The sequence below is a fragment of the Phacochoerus africanus genome, chromosome X, assembly GCF_016906955.1.
Source record: "Phacochoerus africanus isolate WHEZ1 chromosome X, ROS_Pafr_v1, whole genome shotgun sequence".
NCBI classification, from domain to species: domain Eukaryota; kingdom Metazoa; phylum Chordata; class Mammalia; order Artiodactyla; family Suidae; genus Phacochoerus; species Phacochoerus africanus.
In genome coordinates, this window is record NC_062560.1 from 6,659,592 (window position 1) to 6,681,531 (window position 21,940).

General features: G+C 48.3%; 1 protein-coding gene across 8 annotated transcripts in view; it reads right to left on the reverse strand.

The window, feature by feature from the left end:
* The window catches only part of PNPLA4 (patatin like phospholipase domain containing 4), a 76,543-nt gene that overhangs the window by 51,512 nt on the left and 3,091 nt on the right, over positions 1–21,940 (reverse strand). For 6 of the 8 annotated variants that reach the window (XR_007132774.1, XR_007132773.1, XM_047764061.1 and 3 more), the window contains exons 3-5: positions 18,786–18,880; positions 18,016–18,151; positions 8,528–8,593 (exon numbers count right to left, since the gene is read on the reverse strand). Coding sequence is in view for 6 of the 8 variants with exons in the window: in XM_047764061.1 (XP_047620017.1) it covers positions 8,528–8,593; positions 18,016–18,151; positions 18,786–18,880 (297 nt within the window). In the remaining 2 variants the exon portion in view is untranslated. Of the gene's footprint in view, positions 1–8,527; positions 8,594–18,015; positions 18,152–18,785; positions 18,881–19,709; positions 20,413–21,940 lie in introns of those variants that run through there. The other 2 variants (XM_047764062.1, XM_047764060.1) reach the window with 2 other exon arrangements.

Genomic DNA, 21,940 nt, shown 5'->3' on the forward strand with positions numbered 1-21,940 from the left:
ACCTATAGTCAACAAATCTATGACAAAGGCAAGAATGTACAATGCAGCAAGGACAGCCTCTTCAGTAAGTGGTGCTGGGTGAATTGGACAGCTATGTATAAAAGAATGAAATTAAAATGCTCTCTAACACCATATACACAAATAAACTCAAAATGGATTAAAGACCTAAATATAAAATCAAATACTATAATAAAACTCCTAGAGGCAAGTATAGGCAGAACACTCTTTGACATAAATAGCAGCAACATCTTTTTAGATCCACTTCTTAGAGTAATGAAAACAAAAACAAAATAAACAAATGGGACCTCATTAAACTTAAAAGCTTTTACATAGCAAAGGAAATCATTAAACAAACAAAAGGACAACCCACACATGGGAGAAAATCTTTGCAAGTGATTAATCTCCAAAATATACAAACATCTCATCCAGCTTTATATATTAAAAAAAAAAAAAAATCAGGAGTTCCTGTTGTGGCACAGTGGTTAACAAACCCGACTAGGAACCATGAGGTTGTGGGTTCGATCCCTGCCCTTGCTCAGTGGGTTAAGGATCCAGCGTTGCCGTGAGCTGTGGTGTAGGTTGCAGATGTGGCTCGGATCCCGCGTTGCTGTGGCTCTGGCGTAGGCTGGTGGCTACAGCTCTGATTGGACCCCTAGCCTGAGTACCTCCATGTGCCGTGGGAGCAGCTCAACAAGTGGCAAAAAGCCAAAAAAAAAAAAAAATTGTTTCTGCAGGGATGGGAGGAAGTGGAGCAGGGGAGGTAAATGTGATTTGGAAATGAATTTGGTAGTTGCAAACATACTTTGTTTGCTGTCATTATACAGAGAACAAAGATTTATGCCCAGGGAAGGTTCTTGGTTTGTGAGCCTCAAAAGATGGAGCCGGGCGGGGTGGGGACAGAAGAGGGGAGTGAGGGGTAAAGGAAGGAGGAGGGGAAAAGAGGAAGGAGATACCTGCCCCCCAGGACACACGTCATCCCATGTGGGATGAAGAACCATGGGCCAGGAGAAGCAACAGGAGACTTTTTAATCAAAGGAAGACAGGTTAAAATAAACAAAATTAAAAACTGAGAATCCCTGCAGTACTGACTTCTATGCAATAATGATTCTTGGTGCAACACCCACTGACTTAAGTTTTGGATTTCTGGAGGCTGCTCCAAAATGTTGACTGCAGATACCCCATCTTCAGGAAACACTGTAAGAGTTATGAGCAGCTGACAGTCTATAAATGCTATAGAGAAAATATTCGCTGGAAGACGAGCCTATTTTTTCAAAAGTCAAATGGACATGCAAAACAGTTTAAAAAGCTGATGAAAAAGCTGTAAACTGATCACCAGAGTGCCATCAAGCCAAGTCTAACTGGTCGCCCGGGCAGCCATCACTGTTTGCTGTGACAGTGATTGAGCTACAATCTATGGGAAAGGTCTTAAATTATGAAGAAATAGGTCCTGAGGGCTAGAGAAGTAATTGAGTATAAATACATACTTATGGTATCCTATTATTCTCTTTCCCACAGGTATGTCAGTAAAAAAGGGTTAATCACAACACTGAATCAACTAAATTTCAATAATTTTTTTTTTAAAAAAAGAGAAAGGATTAACAATCCCTAATCCATGCAAAAGCTCAATGGACTAAGAAACTACAGTGATAGGTAGTCTACATACAATGGATTGTCCAAACCTTGCCTGAATTCTAACTCGGGCCAAAGAACCCCTGCCCCAAACCCTACAGCTTTTCTTGTGATATGCACGTGTCACTTCCAAGACTAAAATATCAAAATAACAGGAAGTTCCCATTGTGCCTCAGTGGTAAGGAGCCAGACGAGTCCCCATGAGGATGCAGGCTTGATCCCCAGCCTCACTCAGCGGGTTAAGGATCCGGCATGGCCGTGAGCTGTGGTGTAGGTTGCAGATGTGGCTCGGATCTCATGTTGCTGTGGCTGGGGTAGACCGGCAGCTATAGCTCCAACTTGACCCCTAGCCTGGGAACTTCCCTATGCTGCAGGTGTGGCCCTAAAAGGAAAAACAGCAACAAAAACAGAGTAATAGTCACTTGCCAACATTGTTCTCCCTTAAAATGAAAAAACAAACCAACAAACAAAAGCACTGATCAGTTAAGAATGACTCTCTCTTGAAAATCTTCATTCTTGTTTCCAATTGATAACCAGAATGTGTGAAAGCAGGGTCTGAAAGTAGGCACATTCCTCCTGCTTCCTTCATCACTGAAAAGAGGCCATATGTATGGAAAGAAAATTCACAGGTAAAAAACCCAAGACTGAACTTCAATTTATTCCCATTTATGCATTGATTCAATTGTTAATGAATATCTACTATAAGGAGGGTAGACAAAGCCAGAGAAAATGACAAAAACTTTTTAAACGAAAGTTTTCCGAGAAATCATACTACTTTTAACAACCTGTCGAGAGCAGATTATCAGTATCAGATTTGTAATCTGGAATCTTCCCTTGCCATGTATTTCTTCTTCTTAGGGCCATACCTGCAGCATATGGATGTTCCCAGGCTAGGGGTCAAATTTGAGCGGCAGGTGCCAGCCTACGCCAACAGCCACAGCAACACCGGATCCAAGTCACGTCTCTGAGCTACAATGCAACTCACAGCAATGCCGGATCCTTAACCCACTGAGCAGAGCCAGGGATGGAACCCACGTCCTCATGGATACTAGTTGGGTTTTTAAAACCCTGAGCCACAATGAGAACTCCCCAGTTTCAGTTAATCTTAAGTCTTATGGACATATGGAACCTGTAAGTGATGAATGAAAGATTTTTTTTTTTTAATAAAAATATTAGGTCTACAAACTAGTATTAGTAAAATGCAGTATGTTCAATAGCTGAGTCATACCAGATGGGGGGATGAAGTGGTCGGAATTGTTAGACAGGAGATGCAGGAGCAGAGCATGGACCTGGCCCCCACTCGACCTCAGACACACCGTCACGCCCAGGCCTCCTGTGGCTTTGCCTCCAACCCGAGGAATGTTGAGCTTCCTTTACTCACCATCACTTCAGAGGAACAACCAAAGCCAACACACAAATCAAGCCCTGGGCTCCATAAAAACATCACAGCCTCCAATAGGAGAAAGCCTAACACAGAGTTTTATGTAATTTTAACAGCATGAAAATCTCACACCCATAGGAAAAACTGCACTGCAAGCAAAGTTTGCTTTTCCCTGAAATTGGAGAGATTTTGGAGACTGGCATGGCCTAGAAACTGTACTCAACAGGGGGAGGGGATGACAGAGTCAGCTGTCAGCATGGAAGGGTGCTGGGAAATCCTCTCTGTGGCCCTGCGCATGGAGCCAGGCCATGAGTGCCCTAAGTGTGTTGTGTGTTTGGGGTCCTCTCTTCCTGGGCTTCACTGAACAACCAAGAAAAACCCAATGCTTTCCAGAGACATTAGGTCCGAGTCAGCAAGTAATGCTGCCATGCCTGCCATGCACAAACGTCAGGAACCAGCAAGGCCACGTCCACCTCCCGAGGGCAGAGGGCTCAGGGGGACGGTCTCCCTCTTTCTCGTACCTCTGGGCACTGCGCTCCCTGTTTAATTGTAGCCCTCCTTCCATGTTTATGTCCAAGTCCTCAGTCACATAGTGGGAAACTCAACGGAGAACATTTCCCCCTTTTAGCCATTCCTGGTCATTCCTTGTCATTTACCTGAGCAGTGGGTATGGGGTGAGATGGAAGTCAAACAAGGGGAGATTTTTTTTTTTTTTTTGTCTTTTTGCTATTTCTTTGGGCCGCTCCCGCGGCATATGGAGGTTCCCAGGCTAGGGGTTGAATCGGAGCTGTAGCCACCAGCCTACGCCAGAGCCACAGCAACGCGGGATCCGAGCCGCGTCTGCAACCTACACCACAGCTCACGGCAACGCCGGATCGTTAACCCACTGAGCAAGGCCAGGGACCGAACCCGCAACCTCACGGTTCCTAGTCGGATTCGTTAACCACTGCGCCACGACGGGAACTCCGATTTTTTTTTTTTTTTAAAGGCATGAATAAGGCAAAGTAAAGCAAGAGACATGGTACGGATGCACACACTAGAGATCATCCTGGGAAGGTTGCCCCCTAAGGTAGGGGACCTCAGCAAATGAACATGTCTGCCTCTCAATTTCCTTATCTATAAAAGACAGGGGTAATAATCCCTACAGAACTTGGGAGTGGATTCTAATGCATCTGATAGAAAACACTAACAACAGAAGTTTGACTTCTTTTGCTGGTCAAAGGACAATAGAAGGTGGACTGGTAAGGTCTCCCTCCTCAAGTCATTCAGAGCCCAGATCTTTCCAGCTCATTATCTGTCTTTATCCAAGGTGTGATCTCTGACCTCATGATCCACTATGGCTGCTAGAGCTCTGGTCATCACATCTGAGTTCCAAGCAGCAGGGAGGAAAGAAAGATATACAACTTTTGTTCTTTTAGGTCCCACAGTAATTGGGCCTCTCACTGAGCAGCACTTACCAGGATGGCCCCATCTAGCTACAGGGGAAGCTGGGGAATGTGGTCTTTGGGCTACACAGCAACAGGTCCAGCTAAAAAAAAGCCGTAACTTGAGGTTCTGTGACTAAGGAAGAGGAAAGTGTAGTGTGTAGGGGCCATGATCCCCTGCATCTTCTTCATAATACATTTATTACTATTTAAACATGGGAGAGGTTTGGCTTCGTCTCACAACGTACTAGGCTTCTGGAACTCAGCTCTGTTCTAATCTGGCTCTCCCCTCCTTTTCCCTCACTCACAAGCTATCTCCATCCTGCCTTCTTAGGCACCACCACTTCATTTATCCACCACATCAGCAATTCTGATGACTCCTGGATTCCGAATCCCCTTTCTATGATCATACATAATCTCATGAAACACCTGAGCACTTTGCATATCTTTTTTTTTTTAACCATTTAGCCATTTCTGTCATGATTATATATTATAAAGCAATAACGTGAAGTAAAATCATTACATTTCAGATCATAAAATTAAACTTCATCACCATAATGTAAGGATGATTTTCATAGCATCTTTATTCAAAATTTATGTGTAAAAATAAGTGTTGATTTGTACTGCTATAAGGGAAAATGCTACTTAACTTACTTTAAAATAATCACGTAAAATGGGATACCTCTCAAATTTGGCAGGGACAACATGGAGCACGCTCCTTGCTAACTGAGTATCTGCTAGCTCTGAGAGGCAGTACCCAAAACAGGACACCTGGCTTTCAGTAAGCTTATGTTTAAATTATTTTACGTTGCTAAAAAATAAAAAATAAATCAAATCAAATCAATGCTAACAGGTCACAAAGAGGGTTTTAGCCTACAGCATGTAAGCCCATCACTGGAAGCAACAAACAAATAAGAACATGCATATGGCCAGCAAAGACAGTCCAAGGTGGACCAACGGTCCAGTCTCAGGCTCTCCATCTTTGTATTTCCACGACCGCATCCAGTGATTCCAACTTTCTGTACTCCCCCTCCTCATCTGCAATTTTACCATTGAAAAATTTTTTCTATTATCATTGATTTACAATGTTCTGTCCATTTCTGCCGTACAGCAAAGTAACCCAGTTACATATATACACCCACGTGTATATATACACGTTTTTTTTCCATATTATCTTCCATCATGGTCCATCACCAATGACCAGATATACTTCCATGAGCTATACAGCATAATCTTATTGCCTTTTTTTTTTTTTTTAAATGGCTGCACCAGTAGCATATGGAAAGTTCTCAGGCTAGGGGTTGAACTGGAGCTACAGCCTACACCACAGCCACAGCAATGCAGGATCTCAGCTGCGTCTGCAACCTATACCACAGCTCATGGCAACGCCGGATCCTTAACCCACTGAGAGAGGCCAGGGATCAAACCTACAGCCTCATGGATACTAGTCAGATTGTTACCACTGTGTCACGTGGGAACTCCCCAGAATCTCATTGCTTACCCATTTCAAGCGCAATCGTTTGCGTCTACTAACCCCAAACTCTCAATCCTTCCTACTCCCTTCCCCTCTCTTGGCAACCACAAGTCTGTTCTCTATGTGCATGAGTTTGTTTCTTTTATGTAGATAGGTGCATTTGTGCCATATTTTGGATTCCCACCTATGAGTGCTATCATATGCTATTTGTCTTTTTCTGACTTATTTCACTTAGTATGAGAATCTCTGGTTGCATCTGTGTTGCTGCAAATGGCACTTTTTTATGGCTGAGTAGTATTCCGTTATATATATATACCACATCTTCTTAATCCATTCATCTGTCGTTGGACACTTAGGTTGTTTCCATGTCTTGGCTACTGCAAATAGTGGTATTGGTACAAAAACAAGACAGATAGAGCAAAGGAACAGAATGGAGAACCCAGAAATAAACCCAGACACCTATCATCAGTTTATCTTTGACAAAGAAGGTAAGAACATAGAGTGGGGAAAAAGACAGTCTCTTCAGCAAATGATGCTGGGAAAACTGGACAGCCGCATGCAAATCAACGAAACTAGAACACACCTTCCCACCATGCACAAAAATAAACTCAAAATGGCTTAAAGTCTTAAACATAAGACCAGACACGATAAAAGTCCTACAAGAGAATATAGGCAAAACTCTCTCTGACAACAACTGCACCAATGTTTTCTTGGGTCAGTCTGCCAAAGCAACTGAAATAAAAACCAAAATAAACGAATGGGACCTAATCACACTTACAAGCTTATGCAGAGCAAAAGAGACCCTTAAAAAAAAAAAAAAAAAAAAAAGACAACCTATGGAATGGGAGAAAATAGCTGCAAATGATACAAGTGACTAGGGCGTAATCTCCAAAACATAAAAACTACTCACACAACTCAACAGCAAAAAAGACAACCCGATTGAAAAATGGGCTGAAGACCTAAATAGACCTTGCTCCAAAAAAGACATCTGGATGGCCAAGAGACCCATGAAAAAATGTGCTCAACATCACTGACTAATAGAGAAACGCAAAAGAAAATGACAGTGAGGTACCACCTCTCACCGGTGAGCATGGCCATCGTTGGTAAGTCTGCACAAAACCAAATGCTGGAGACGGTGTGGAGAAAAGGGAACCTTCCTACATGGTTGGTGGGAATGGAAATTGGTACAACCACTAGGGAGAAGAGTATGGAGGTTCCTCAGAAAACTAAATACAGAACGACCCTAAGACCCAGCAACCCCACGCCTGGGATTATATCCAGATGTCTGCCTCTTTTAGGCAACCATTTGTAGCCCGTCTGGTCTGGGCCAAGAATCCTGTGAAAAGCACAGAAAGGGGCCAGAATGATCAGGAAAACTCAGAGAAAGAAAATCATGATGACAGCCAAGGTCAGAGCACAGACAGATCCCCAATCACAGCCTCGACAGAGACTCGCACATTCAATTCCTTGGTTGTGAGACCACCCATTCCTTGAGCGCAGGCTCTGCGCTGGGCCTTCAAAGTGAGAGAAAGAAGGAATGAGTAAGCGACAGCTATGAATATGTCTTGTGTACACATCTGGCCACACACACCTGGAACGTATACATAAAGCAAATGGCATTTATTCATCCAGGAATGTGTGCCTGATCTCGAGGAGGTGTTTAATAGTGTATGTAATTACAAAACATTCATCTCTGGGGTGTGTGGCTGGTTATACGGTGTGTGCCGGCTGTGGAGGGGTGGCTAGGGTAGGATGGGGAGCTTTTGTGAATGGCTGTGGAGGATGCAGAGGGGCCTGGCTGGAACAGCCCTGGGCCGCGCTGAGAGCAGGCTGCAGGTGGAAGCTTTCCTCTCAGTTTCTCTGAGAGAGCCGGCCTCCTGCCTCCAGGAGCACCTGCTGCCGGGAAGACAGCTCTCCTCCAGGGAAGGCTATTTCAGCCCCTCCTTGACAGACACATGTCTAAGTAGAAGACCTAGAAGAAGAGGGGCTGCTGGCTGCCAGCAGGGGGACATGGTGGGGCGGGGGGATTCAACATGCTCCTTTGGGGGCCCTGATGTCCTTCCCTTCCCTGACAGAGCAGCTCTGCTTCTAGCTGTTTCTAGAAGGGGACATCAACAGGACTCCACATTTATAAGAGCTTTCTCTTCTTTATGTACTTTTTAGGAAAAAGGTAACCATTTCTTAACAGAGGAACAAAAGCAGTATCCCAGTCAATCATTTTCAGACCTGAGGATTCGGTACCACAGCCCCCTGAGCTCAACACTGTTGTTGTTTAATAGAAACAAAAAACCATGGGCGGGGGGACACAGTTCCCATTCTGGCTCAGTGGGTTACAAAACCCAACTAGTATCCATGAGGACGCGGGTTTGATCCCTGGCCTCGCTCAGTGGGTTAAGGATCCGGTGTTGCTGTGAGTTGTGGGGTAGGCCTGCAGTGGCAGCTCCAATTTGACCCCTAGCCTGGAAACGTCCATAAGCCACAGGTGCAGCCCTAAAAAGCAAAAAAAATTTTAAAAGGTCCTAGAGAGTTTGAGCTACCAGAATATCACAAAATTGGATCTTTCACAGGCAATGTATGCAGAAGGGAACTACGGATAATTGGTCAGTTTCAGCACATTACCTGCCCACGGTACGCCACTGGTCTCAGTCCCGCGTAAATGGGCACGAAGCTACTAGCCAACAGGACCTAGATGGACAAAGGGAAGACACCGCTTGTGAGAGGGCCAGTGGCAAGCCATGATCTATTTCATGGCACCTACCGTCAAATTATAGTTGTTTAAACACACAAAAGTGTACTGTGAAAATGCCATCAAGTTCCACCTATTTCAAGTGTACTACAGGACACACTTAAATAGAAGATAACAATGTTTAATATCAGAAAAGACCTGAGAGAGAGAGAGAGGGGCATGATTTATCATATTTGACTCCGTCAACTGCTCCTGAGTAAAACTGGCATTTAATTGTAGACAGCGGAGTTGATATAAAATCAATGTCCAGGTAAGTCTAAATTCCTGAGGGTTTGCAGTTTATTGCAGATGAGTTCTTTACAATGCAATTTCTTTTTTTTTCTTTCTTTTTTTTTTTTGTCTTTTTGCTATTTCTTTGGGCCGCTCCCGTGGCATATGGAGGTTCCCAGGCTAGGGGTCCAGTCGGAGCTATAGCCTCCGGCCTACGCCAGAGCCGCAGCAACACGGGATCCGAGCCGCGTCTGCAACCTACACCACAGCTCACGGCAACGCCGGATCGTTAACCCACTGAGCAAGGCCAGGGATCGAACCCGCAACCTCATGGTTCCTAGTCGGATTCGTTAACCACTGTGCCACGACGGGAACTCCTACAATGCAATTTTAAGTAAGGTATTTACAATGCTCTCTTCCACACTGTAAGCATCAAGCATCTTTTTTTTTTTTTGGTCTTTTGTCTTTTTAGGGCTGCACCTGGAGCACATGATAGTTCCCAGGCTAGGGGTCCAATTGGAGCTGCAGCTGCCAGCCTACACCACAGCCACAGCAATGCCAGATCCAAGCTGCATTTGCGACCTACACCACAGCTCATGGCAACACTGGATCCTTCACCCACTGAGCGAGGCCAGGGATCGAACCTGCAACCTCATGGTTCCTAGTCAGATTCGTTTCTGCTGCGCCACGACGGGAACTCTAGTAAGCATCATTTTAAAGTTTCACTCTGTCTTCCAGAGGAATGAACGCCTCTGGTTATTACAGGGGAGGTTAGCCTGCCGCTCAGGGATGTTCTAAATTACGTTGCCAGGATCTCACTGAGGGAGGAATGCATTTCATGTGCCAGGGACATGGCCTGGATCCATAATGAGACAGTGGTGAGTGTGGGCACTGATGACACTCTATGTGCCATTTAAACAGTCAAAAAAGATTGCCGTTTAAAATACTACCTTTTCTTCCCCCTGGAGAAGGTGGGTCCTGGAGCTTTTCTGACAGGTACATGCTTTGCTTTGCAACGTGACTTCCAAGTCACTAGTGTTCTCTTTGGAAAGATACAGCAGGAGATACTCAATATTTAAACCGCAGCCCTTCAACTGATAAATGAAGACTCTACGTCTGCTGTCAAAGATTTCATGAGATTTTTTTCCCCCCAGCATCTATTATTCAGAAATGGATTATGGCCCCAAAGCTGATTTGGAAATCATTTATTTAGAATTCTCGAGAGATAAGTCGGCCTTTCCCCCGTAGAAACAAGGTTGTTAAGTACGATTTCTGAGGTCAGCTCTCAAAAGCTGACTTATTCCGAAGGGCAACGAAATGACAGACCCAGTCACCAGCAGGACACGACTGCTACAGGACAGAGGACAGGGGAGGGGTCTTGGACGCCACAGCCCCCACAGCCACGGGCCTGGCCCCAGGAGCACAGAGGGCGTGAGGCTGCAGTCGAAGCAATGTCAGTGGTGCGAAAGCCCAGCCCAGGCACTGTGGCAGCAAAGATGAAGGGACAATGCCAAGGGGGTGGTGCACAACTCTGCTGTGCCAGGCTGGCGCGGGGTGCGCGAAACAGGTGCATGCTGTCCGGGCCCCGTGTGACGGGGCACGTGGGTATTAAGGACTCTGAGGGGAGCAGAGCATTAGGCCAAGACACAGGGATGACCTTGCAGGAGATTTCCTCCCGGCCGTCTGAAAAGGGTCAACACAGACATGCCCCGACCAAGGAGTTCATCTTAAGATTGGTGCTTTCCGTGGGGGATGTGACAGGACAGGCTGCCTCGACATCACCCACAGCCGTCCCACAAGGAGGGAGGCAGGAGTGCACGGCCCTTCTGGGGGTTTGTGGAAACCACGTCAATGGGGAGGGCAGACAGGATGGGACCCAGGCATATGCAGGCCCCACGCGGTCCACACCCGATGGCCCTGATGTGGGCAGCGGAGTGGTTTTCAGAGCAAGGCTGTTCAGTTATGGTCACTGACTTCACCCTAAGCTCGAGGCATCACCACTGGCTCCTCCGTAAAAAAAAATAAAATAAAAATAATTACAGACCCCATGTAGGTTCTGCATGCGCCACGGAACTATTTTAAGAAATTATTCTGCAAAATGCAACACTGCAGCCCCGTAATAACGCACATTCTGTGGCTAGTACACATATTGGGCAATGACGGGCCTTAGAGGTTTTTAAGCAACCAAAGCCACTCCATGAACACAATGACTTAGTTTATTCTGCTACACAGACATGTGGCCTGGAAATACAAAAACAAAACAAAATTCAGTACCCTTACAACCAGAATTATGTGTCAAGGTATAAAGTGAAGTTTACAAGTTAATGCTTTGAGGTGTTTAGATGAAAAATGCTATCCAATTATTTTGCTCCAGATAGTAACAGTAAGAATCCTTGGAGCTGATATGAAGAGGGCAGCGAACTGGAAAATACCCTTCACTTCCCCCCAAATCAAGGTATTTGTTCTGTCACAGTTGATATGGGCTGCTGATTTGTATAGCAAACTCACGTTAGTGGGGAAATGAGCTTTCCATAGTTAGGAAGTAAGCGGCTTTGCTGGGCTTACGGCCATCTTATTGCACACAAGTGGGATTTTCTACAAAGGGAGGCGAAAGACTGACAGTGTAAGGGTAGTTGATGAAATATTATGCCTCCATATCCTCTTTCTCTTGCCTCCTTGCGCCAATGAAATTTTTCTCACCAACGCATACATCCCCACACACCGAGAGCAGTGGTTCTTGAGCAGGCGTGTCTAAGCACCCTGGACAGTAGCGGAATCTGGAGACCATCTGGGTTGAGAACATGGGCAGAGAAGGCAGAAGCCCACTGTTCCTGCCCCATCACTTGATCCAGCACGTTAAGTATTACATGTATTTCCTTTTTTTTCCTTTGCTTCGTTTCCTTTTTAGGGCCACACCCACAGCATATGCAAGTTCCCAGGCTAGGGGTGGAATCGGAGCTGCAGCTACTGGTCTACACCAGAGCCACACCGACACCACATCTGCAACCTATCCCGCAGCTTGCGGAAACACTGGATCCTTAGACTGAGCGAGGCCAGGGATGGAACCCACATTCTCATGGATGTTAGTTGGGTTCTTAATCTGCTGAGGCACCATGGGAACTCCCACATGGTTAAACCATGGATTTGCATCCTATTTCCTTCTCACCAAACACACAAGGATAAAAATAACAGTTAGTGGCTTCCTGTAGCAACTGTAGACAACACTGCCAAGCATGTATTCGATACATGTTTGGACAAACTCTTTTCATTTTATAGTTCAGAGAAAAGGGGTATTTAGAAAATTATGTGGTCTGGCTTCCTTAGCGAATAGAGTCTCCCCAAGTTACATGTGATGCCTCGAGCTGACTGTGGAATTTAATGAGGATCTGGTGGTTTCCTCGGAACCTGCTGGTGTCGTTGAAATTCAAAGACAGATTCGAATTTATCTTCCTCAGTCTTCCCGAGATAATGACCCGTCTTAAATGCAGTCCTTCTTTCACTGTTCCAAGGCTGAATGGGAGAAGACCTTGCCGTGACCATGCTGGCCGTGAGCAGGGACATGGAAGACAGGGGAGCAAGGGAGCCTCGGTTCTTCTTCCCAAGAGGGTCACCATTCGTCATCAATGTTTTCAGGGCGTACATATCAAGGAGCATTCAGGAATGTCAGAGGCTGTCTCAGAGTAGATGCTGCAGCTGCTTTTAAACACACATTCAGTGATGTGTACCAGTTCAGACAAGGACAGGACACTACCCTTCTGGGCCTTGGTTCATTTCGAAATCTTTTCTGCTGAGCTGTCGGGGTGATGTACTGCTCCTCAAGTATGCTTTGTGGAAAGCTAGTATTAAAAGGGGTTTGGATTTCTTGATGGCCTGTTTCCTTCTGAGGAAAAACAGCCCCGAATAAAATCTGGACCTTAAAACAAGGCATTGGTCTGCAAGACGTACACAAGCAGGAGTTCCCACTGTGGCCCAGAGGGTTAAGACCTCGACCAGTATCTGTGAGGATGCAGGCCTCGCTCAGGGGGTTCAGGATCTGCTGTTGCCACAAGCGGCAGCGTAGGTCTCAGAGGCAGCTCGATCCCGTGTTGGTGTGGCTGTGTGTGGTGTAGGCCGGCAGCTGCAGCCCTGATTTGACCCTTAGCCAGGGGACCTCCACATGCCACAGGTGTGGTCACAAAAAGGAAACAAAACAAAGACGGACACACATGGACAATGGAAACAATATGCAAAAGGCCCACAAACAAAGGACTTGCTAAGTCTCCATGACAAGTATTTGCCTCTGTGCCTCCTGGCAGCGGCTCCCCAGGGCCGGGATCACTGGTCCACAGTCTGGGGTTATGAATGAGGTCGGGGTGGGGTCTTCCCCCTGTCCTAGGGGGAGGTCTCTGCAGGGCCTGGTGCTGGCTGGGATCCTGGCACTTGGGGGCCTCTGATGCCAGGAGCTGCCCTGACCATCTCCGAACGGCCTTCTTCCACAGAGTGGACCATAGGTCCTGGCTTCTGTCTAGACAGCCAAGCTCATCTCCGTATCCCGTGGTGATCTCGCCACCTGGCCAGACCTTGCTCATCCTTCCCAATAAATATAGAGAGGCTGAGAAGGTTCCCAATCTTAAGTTCTGCTTTGCTTTTAAGGAACAATTCCACCTTTTCAGGCGCGTCTCTCTTCTCATGCTTTACGATAAGCGATCAAGAGACATCAGGCTGCTTCTTCCGTGTTTTGCTTAGAAATTGCATCAAATACCCAGTGTCATGGCTCACAAGTTCTACCACCCACCAAACATGAGCACAGCACAACATCATGCTGCTATTCTTTGTGAGCTTCGAACAAGCACGGCCTTTCTCCAATTGTCTGATAAAATGTGTTTCCATCTGAGACCTCATTGACACGGCTTTTGCTGTCCGGGTTTTTCTGAGATGATGGAGGCTGTCTCTAGGGCTTACTGTTTTCTTTCTGAGTCCTCACCTCAATCACCTACAGCAGTGCTTTTTCCACCAAGCTCCTCACGACTCTTTGAGTCTCTGCCTGTTACTCCAAAGCCACTTCCACACTGTAGAGGTATTTGTTACAGCAGCATCCTTAGTTCTCAGGACTAATTTCATGCCTTACACTGTTCAGGCTGCTCCAACAAAATACCACAGACGGGGTGGTTTAGAAGCAACAGCAATTTCTTTGTTACACTTGTGAAATCCCACAAGTCCAAGATCAAGGCAGATTGAGTGTCTGCCAAGAACCCACTTCTGCATCCTCACGGGACAGAAGGGGGCGCTCTGGGTCTTCTTCTATAAGGGCACTAATCCCATTCACAAGGGCTGCACCCCTGTGAGCTCATCAGCTTCCCAAGCCCCCCCCCCCCACCTCCGCCAACTATCATCCTATGGGGGGTTAAGATTTCAACACAGGAACTGAGGGGAGGGGACACAAACATTCAGACCATAGCACTCGATTAAGTCACCATGGACGTAAGATATACTACGGATACTATAGAAATCCAATTCCAAATCCAATGAGTCTTTGGACCACATCATTAGTCAGCAGAGGTTTTCAGGAAATAATGAGCTATTCTTGCAGCTATGAGATGAAAGAATGATTTTTTTTAATGCCACCCAAAATGAAATTAAGTATGCATCATCACATCCAAGTACCTTTTTTTAAAAGGGCTCATGGTGGAGTTTTTGTCATGGCTCAGTGGTTAACGAATCCAACTAGGAACCATGAGGTTGCCGGTTGGATCCCTGGCCTTGCTCAGTGGGTTGAGGATCCGGCGTTGCCGTGAGCTGTGGTGTAGGTTGCATATGTGGCTCGGATCCCATGTTGCTGTGGCTGTGGCGTAGGCCAGTGGCTACAGCTCTGATTAGACCCCTAGCCTGGGAACCTCCATACGCCATGGGAGTGGCCCTCGAAAAGGGAACAAAATAAAATAAAAGGGCTCATGGTGAAGAGCTATGACGTCGGATGCCTCAAGGCAGCCAAACTCGGCAGTCATCCACTTCCTGAGGTTTTACAGATGCAGGGGAGCACACTGCTCCAGCACCAAGAAGGGAAGGGAAACAGGAATGCAATAGTTAACAGGGGGAATCCCACCCAGGTTGCGCAAAGAAAGCCGGGACCTTAAACTCTCCTAACAGCCACATCGGGATGCCGATGCCGACCAGTCGTGTGTGGGGCGGGGCACGAGGCTTTCCTCTCTCTCCCACCCTGACCGAGGCAGTCAGAACCACCACCACTGCAGCCCCTTTCATGGGCTCAGAGATGGTCACTCCCCAGAGCTCGGGTCTGTTTGATTTGCTCTTCATGCCCTTCCCGCCTCCTTCCTCTAGCCTTCACCAGACTCCTCTCTAGACTAGAGGCTTCGCTAACATTCCAAGCATCTACTGCATACAGTTTTACAGCCACCATCTGTGGTCAAGGCATCAGCCATCCTTCCTCGGAGTTTCTTCAGAAGGTTAGAGCAGTCTGCTGAACATTTAAAATGCTTCTCGTGTACCCCAGGATACGTGTTAATTATTCAATTATTCTCCTTCCAAGGTATTATACATTTATGTCAACCATTTCTCTCCTATTCAATGAACTCAAGTAATTATACCAATTCTCCAAATAGTTATTATCCAAAACAAAGCCAAAAAAAAAAGTCATGTTTGCTTATTGCAGTCGTTGGCTATTGCTGCCGTAACAAGTTACCACAAAGGCAGAGGCTAGAACAACACAGATGGATGATCCTGGGGTCTGGTCCTGGGGTCCGGATCCAGCCCGGGTCTCAGCCAGGCAAACGTCCAGCTGTGCGTCAGGCTGCATTCCTTCTCGGGGCTCTGGGGAGAGTCCGCTTTCTGCTCATTCAAGCATTGGTGGATGACAGTTCCACGGGCTGTAGGACTGAGGTCCTTCTGCCTCGGGGGCTGCCTTAGTGCCCTCCTGTCTCACAACCAGTGGGGTCTGCACTTTTAAGGACACGCGTGCTGAGTTTGGGTCTGCCCGGGTAACCCTCCCCACCTCAGGACCCTCACTTTCATCACATCCACATGATCCCTTTTGCCCTGGGACATTCACGGGTCCCAGGGTCTGTGTACACACACCTCTGGGGCATCTTCCTCAACCGACCATGCTCCCCGGGAGAGCAGTCGAGCGGAGGAGGGCGATGTGTATGGGGTAGGGCAGGGCTCTCAAGTGACCTGGACTGTGATCCCAGCTGGGCCAGGAACTAGCTCAACCCTTCTGCCCAGATCACTGAACGTTGAGGATCCAGTTTCTCGGGCCTTTCAAGTTCCCTGGTTTATTCCTTCGCACTCATTCACTGAACACGCTGATGGAGCTGGCACTGTGCCAGGGGCGGAGACTACAGCAGTGGACAGAGCAGAACCGTCCCTGGCCCCCCGGAGATTCCTTTCTAGTGAAGGAAGACAGACAGAAACTAAGTAAACAGAGCTATAAGATACACAGTATGCTGCCCAGGGCTAAGTGGGGGGTGGGGGAGGAGGATAAGAAAACCTCAGAGGCTCTGCCGCTGACACACAGATACAGACGAGCCAGGGACAGACTCAATGAAAAGGCAGTGGCTGTGGGTAGAACTCCCTTCTTTTTTTCTTTTCCGGCTGCACCCTCAGCACATGGAAGTTCCCAGGGATGGAATCTGAGCCACATCTGTGGCAACATTGTATCCTTGACTCACCTTCACCTCCCCAGTGGTAGTTGGATTCTTAACCCATCCCGCCACATGGGCAACTCCCCCCAACTCTTGTTTTTTGATATGATGACAGCATCTTGTCCCCTTACAAGCCAGACAGGCATTCTAATCCACCGAGAGCCTGACTTATCAGTATGGGTGTTGACTGCTCATGATAACTCACACACAGACTACTACCTTCTCTCTTTACATTTTTTAAGACTACCTAAGACTGTAAGTGACATTATAGAACAATTCTTTTTCTAAGCTGGAACGACTTAATGTTTAAGCAAGAGGCTGGCGTAATTGGCACACCAAGTGAAAATATTCTAATCCCTTAAGTCACAAAGTAATTTGACTTGTCAGTTCAACATTTCATTAAGCATTTCACATCATATCGTTCGAATGCAAAATCTGCAGAGTGAGAGTCGATAGCAAAAAAATCAATGCATTTATCATGTACTTCGGGTGGAACGTGCAGCACTCACGATTCATCTATCACCTTCCGCTGTGTTGAAACACATGTTCTCTGCATCACCTAAGGCTGGCTAGGATTCCCACAAAAGGACAAAGAGAAACATCCCCTGGCTTTTCTAAGAAAAAAGCACCTCTTTCAATTTTCAAATATTTACTGTACTACTGAGCAACTGGGCTTTCTCTGCAGATCAACTGAAGCATCTCCCAGAAATGATCAATTCTCAACCAACCAACTTGCACCTGTGTTTGGATAAAAAGGCTTGAAAACAAAACGGAAGAAATGAAAGGAACATGAGATGGAAGAGCTGAGACCTGGATTCCCTCCGGTCATCAGTACAGCTTGGGGTGTGTCCTGTGAAATCCTTCCGCCCATTTCTTCTGCTCCAAAAGCAATGAAACGACAGTAAACACACAGGTCCTGCCTGATTTATGGAGGGACTACATACAATAGCACATGCACTGCAGTTCCCGTCATGGCTGAGCGGTAACAAATCTGACTAGTATCCACGAGGAGGCAGGTTCAATCCCTGGCCTCACTCAGTGGGTTAAGGATCCGGCATTATTGTGAGCTGTGGTGGAGGTTGCAGATGCTGCTTGGATCTTGCATTGCTGTGGCTGAGGTGCAGGCCGGCAGCTGCAGCTCTGATTCAACCCCTAGCTTGGGAACTTCCATGTGCTGCAGGTGCAGCTGTAAAAAGCCAAAAAAAAGAAAACAGCACATGTATGAGGTCTTCCATAAACAGCAAAGTATTACCCACATCAGAGTAAGGACCTGTTACTGCTATGGAGCTAAGTATGCGTGCTGCTTGTCACAAAGAAAAGCACTGAGCTGCTTTGGAGGTTTCTGGGAGCTGCCTGCCTGGAGGTGGGTCTGCTTCTCAGCCACCTGACTTAGGGAGCACCTCCCAGGCATGATGTACAAGGCAGGATCTTACGACACAGGGCTGCTCCGCGCTGGGGAGAAGGGTGCCCAGCGGCGCTTGCGGATTTCCGCCAAGGAGAAATGCGCCCCTTACCTGAATGAGGTCCTCTCTGGAGGGAAAGCTGGAGACCAGGTAGTTCTCTCTGGTCCTGGTGCTGGTGATGGACACGTGGAGGCGGTGGTGGGCCAGCTCGTGCGCGTTGGGAGGGAGAATCGACTCCATTCCACTCCTGGAGGAGGAGACGGGACCCCAGGTGGGCTGCACCCCACAGGCTGGCAAGCCTTGTGGCTGCCCAGGCTGGAGACCCAAGGAAGAGCCCAGAGACAGTGACAGGGACACCGACGGTTTACTGGATGGGGGAACCTTACACATCTAGAGCAAAAGGGTCCAAGAAAAATGGAGCAACGGCCCAGGGTGCGGGAGAAAGCAGGCTGAACGTAGCAACAACCTGGGCTGGGGGAGAAGGAGACTACCGTTTATAAGGGAAATTGGCAACTGATGAGAGGTCGGCTCATCTGTTACCAGGGAAACCAGCCACCCACAGCCCCTCAGGTTAACAACCATCACCCGGGCAGATGTTTCCCTTTAATAAACTAGCAGGTGGGGTTGTTCTGGCCTGAGGAATAGAACCATCACCATCTGGGGTGGGGGTGGGGGGGGTTGCCAGCGTGCTGGGGTGAGTGCGGAGAACAGCCCTCCTGAGTGGCTGGACCACACATTGCACGATTCACCTTTAATTACTGACCGCCCTGTAAACATTTCAGCAGAGGGAACGCGGACTGAGCTTGCCACAGACCATCCAGGACATGTTCTGTTTTCACACGCTTTTATGGGGGGTGGGTGGGGGTGGACTATGTATATACCTCAATCGGCCCATGAAATCATAGCCGGGGGTTACGGCTCCAAACCACTGCCTGCGGATTTCCTCGGCAAAGTTGTAGGTGAACTCGTTACACTCCTGAAAAAGAAAATTAATAGCTGACCCTACTTTTTGTCAAGAGAAAATGTCATTTGGGTTCCAGAACTCTGGGCCCATTACACAAGGCAGTGGACGCTATAAACCTAACCGTGGATGCTGTAGGGTGCACTCTTTCTCAGGTACTCGAGTCCCTACCACTCCTGGGTCCTCCCCCACCACTCCTGGGCCCTCACCCACCACTCCTGGCTCCTCACCCACCACTCCTGGGCCCTCACTCACCACTCCTGGGCCCTCACCCACCGCTTCTGGCCCTCACCCACCACTCCTGGGCCCTCACCCATCACTCCTGGTCCCTTAGCCATCACTCCTGGCTCCTCACCCATCACTCCTGGGCCTTCACCCACCACTCCTGGTCCTCACCCATCACTCCTGGGCCCTCACTCACCACTCCTGGGCCCTCACCCATCACTCCTGGGCCCTCACCCACTGCTTCTGGCCCTCACCCATCACTCCTGGTCCCTCACCCACTGCTTCTGGCCCTCACCCACCACTCCTGGGTCCTCACCCATCACTCCTGGTCCCTCACCCACTGCTTCTGGCCCTCACCCACCACTCCTGGTCCTCACCCACCACTCCTGGTCCTCACCCCACCACTCCTGGGCCCTCACCCACCACTCCTGGGTCCTCACCCATCACTCCTGGTCCCTCACCCACTGCTTCTGGCCCTCACCCACCACTCCTGGTCCCTCACCCACCACTCCTCATCCTTCACTCTTTCCTCCTGGTTCCCTGGCTAGCTGTGTATTCTCTTAATGCCAATCTTTTTTTTTTTTTTTTCTTTTTAACCACCTCAAAGAGCTTGGCCCACCTGCGGAAAATCCTTGACGGCTGGATTCTAATTCTAATTGAGCACATTCTTCTGCAGATTTCTCCAACACAATGAATCTCCTCTCCCACCCTGATTCTGGGCAGCAGTGCCCATAAAGGACAACACCCACAACAGAGGAGCCAGTCGAAAGGACTGCAGACTGCAAATAGCAAATCTGGGTCTGTGGAGCTCAGCCTCAGGCATGAATATGCAGTAAAAGTTCTGCAGTGTGTGGGGCGGGGGCGGAGAGGCTAAGAGGCAGCCAGCGCAGGGACCCACTCCTGTGGCCTCTGTGGGCTCATCTGCACGTAGCAGTGGAAGGTGGGCATAAGCCCGCACTTGACAGGGAAGGAAACAGAAAGGGTTTAACTAGCTTTCCCACCCTGTCAGCAAAATTCATGTCAGAACCAGAATTTGAAGGCAGGTCTGTCTTTCAGTTACTGGTTTGTCCAGTCTACATGCTTCTGGGCCCCAGGCACTGGGCAGGCCTGGGAAGGGCTGAGAAGGAGGTACCCAGAGCCTGTGCCCTCCTGCGAGGGAGGGCCCCGGGTGAGTAGGGGGCGGAGTGCTGAGGCACCCGTGGGAGGGAGATCCAGACCTCCTCTCCCCCCAGAGATGTCCAGGCGAGTCCCCGGCACCTGTGAGTATGCCCTCTCAGGTAGCAAAGGGGACTGTCCAATGGTGTGATTAAGGCAGAGGTTTTGAGATGAGGAGATGCTCCTGGATTACGTGGGGGAGTCCAATGTAATCACGGGGGGCGGGGGGGGCAGGGGTGTCAGACTGGAGAGATGTGAAGAGGCTATGCTCAGGACTTTGCGGATGGAGGGAGGGGCCATGAGCCAGGGAATGCAGGCAGCCTCTGGAAACTGGAGACGCCACAGACACACAGTCCTCCAGAGGCTCCGGAGAAGCTGGACCCTGCTGACACTTTGATTTTAGACAGTGAGACCTTTTCAGATGGAGGACCCCCAGAACTGTTTGAAGATACGCATGTGTTGTTTTAAGCCGCTAAGTGTAGGGTCAGCTGTTTCGGCAGCAACCAGGAACTAATACGGCAGCAACTTCACTGGGCTCCAACATGATGCTTAGGCTGAGACCTAAGATACAGACACGCGTTCCTGTTGTGGTTCTGCAGGTTAAGAATCCAATTAGTATCCGTGAGGATGCGGGTTCCACCCCGGGCCTCGGTCACTGGGTTAAGGATCCGGCATTGCCGTGAGCTGTGGTGTAGGTCACAGATGCAGCTCGGATCTGGCGTGGCTGTGGCACAGACCTCAGCTGCAGCTCTGATTATCAAATCACATTCCCCTCACTTGGGAACGTCAATATGCCGCAGGTGCAGCCCTAAAATGAAAATAAAATAATAAGCAAAACAAAAAACAGGGGGTGGACAGGAGATGGAGGCGGAAGAGGCCAACAGGCAGAGACCACAGTGAAAAAAGTGTGAACTGAAACGTGAATGGCGTCCTCAGGGAGCCAGGAGAGGGCGAGGGTCCACGTGGAACTGGGAGGTGTACTCAGAAAACCGCACCCCATCCTGAGTCAAAAGGGAGCCTGGGGTGTGGGAGGGGAGGTGGCCTGCTGATGTATTTGGGGAAATCCCTCTGGGAGCTGAGACAGGCAGCAGCAGGAGGGCGCAGGCCTGCCTGTCAAGGCTTGTGCCGACTTCCAGGTGAGAGATGAGTGGCCCCGCATGTGGGCTCTTTCTACTAAGGCAGCCTGCCCACCCAGCTTATTTTCTTGTGTTAATTTTAATCACTCACACACACACCCACCCCTGACCAGACCGGAAACGTATTAAGGCAGGATGTCCTCATCTTAGCATCAGTTCCCCGCTGTGTCTAAGGCCCTGCCTTGCCAATTATGAGGGCTGAGGAATGGCTGGCAGGGCTGAGCTTCTAACAGCTCAACGTCTAAATCCGCCTACCACCGAAAATACGCCCGGCAGCATCAGGTGCTCCTCTTCATTATACGTGCACAAGCTCGGAACCAAATTAATGACTCACATCTTTGTCACACCACCACCAAGCTCGAGGAACTTAGAGCATCAGGGAGAACTGAGCTAACGGGGACCTGAGTAGGTAGAAAAGTGGTTTGCTTTAAAAAAAAAAAAAAATCACAGCACTCCTGCAAGGGGTAGATTTTGAGCACTAAAAAGAAAAGGAACAAAACCTCAAGTCAAATGGCTGAAAACTTCCTCAGAGAAAGGAGCAAGGCAGATGACGCCTTAG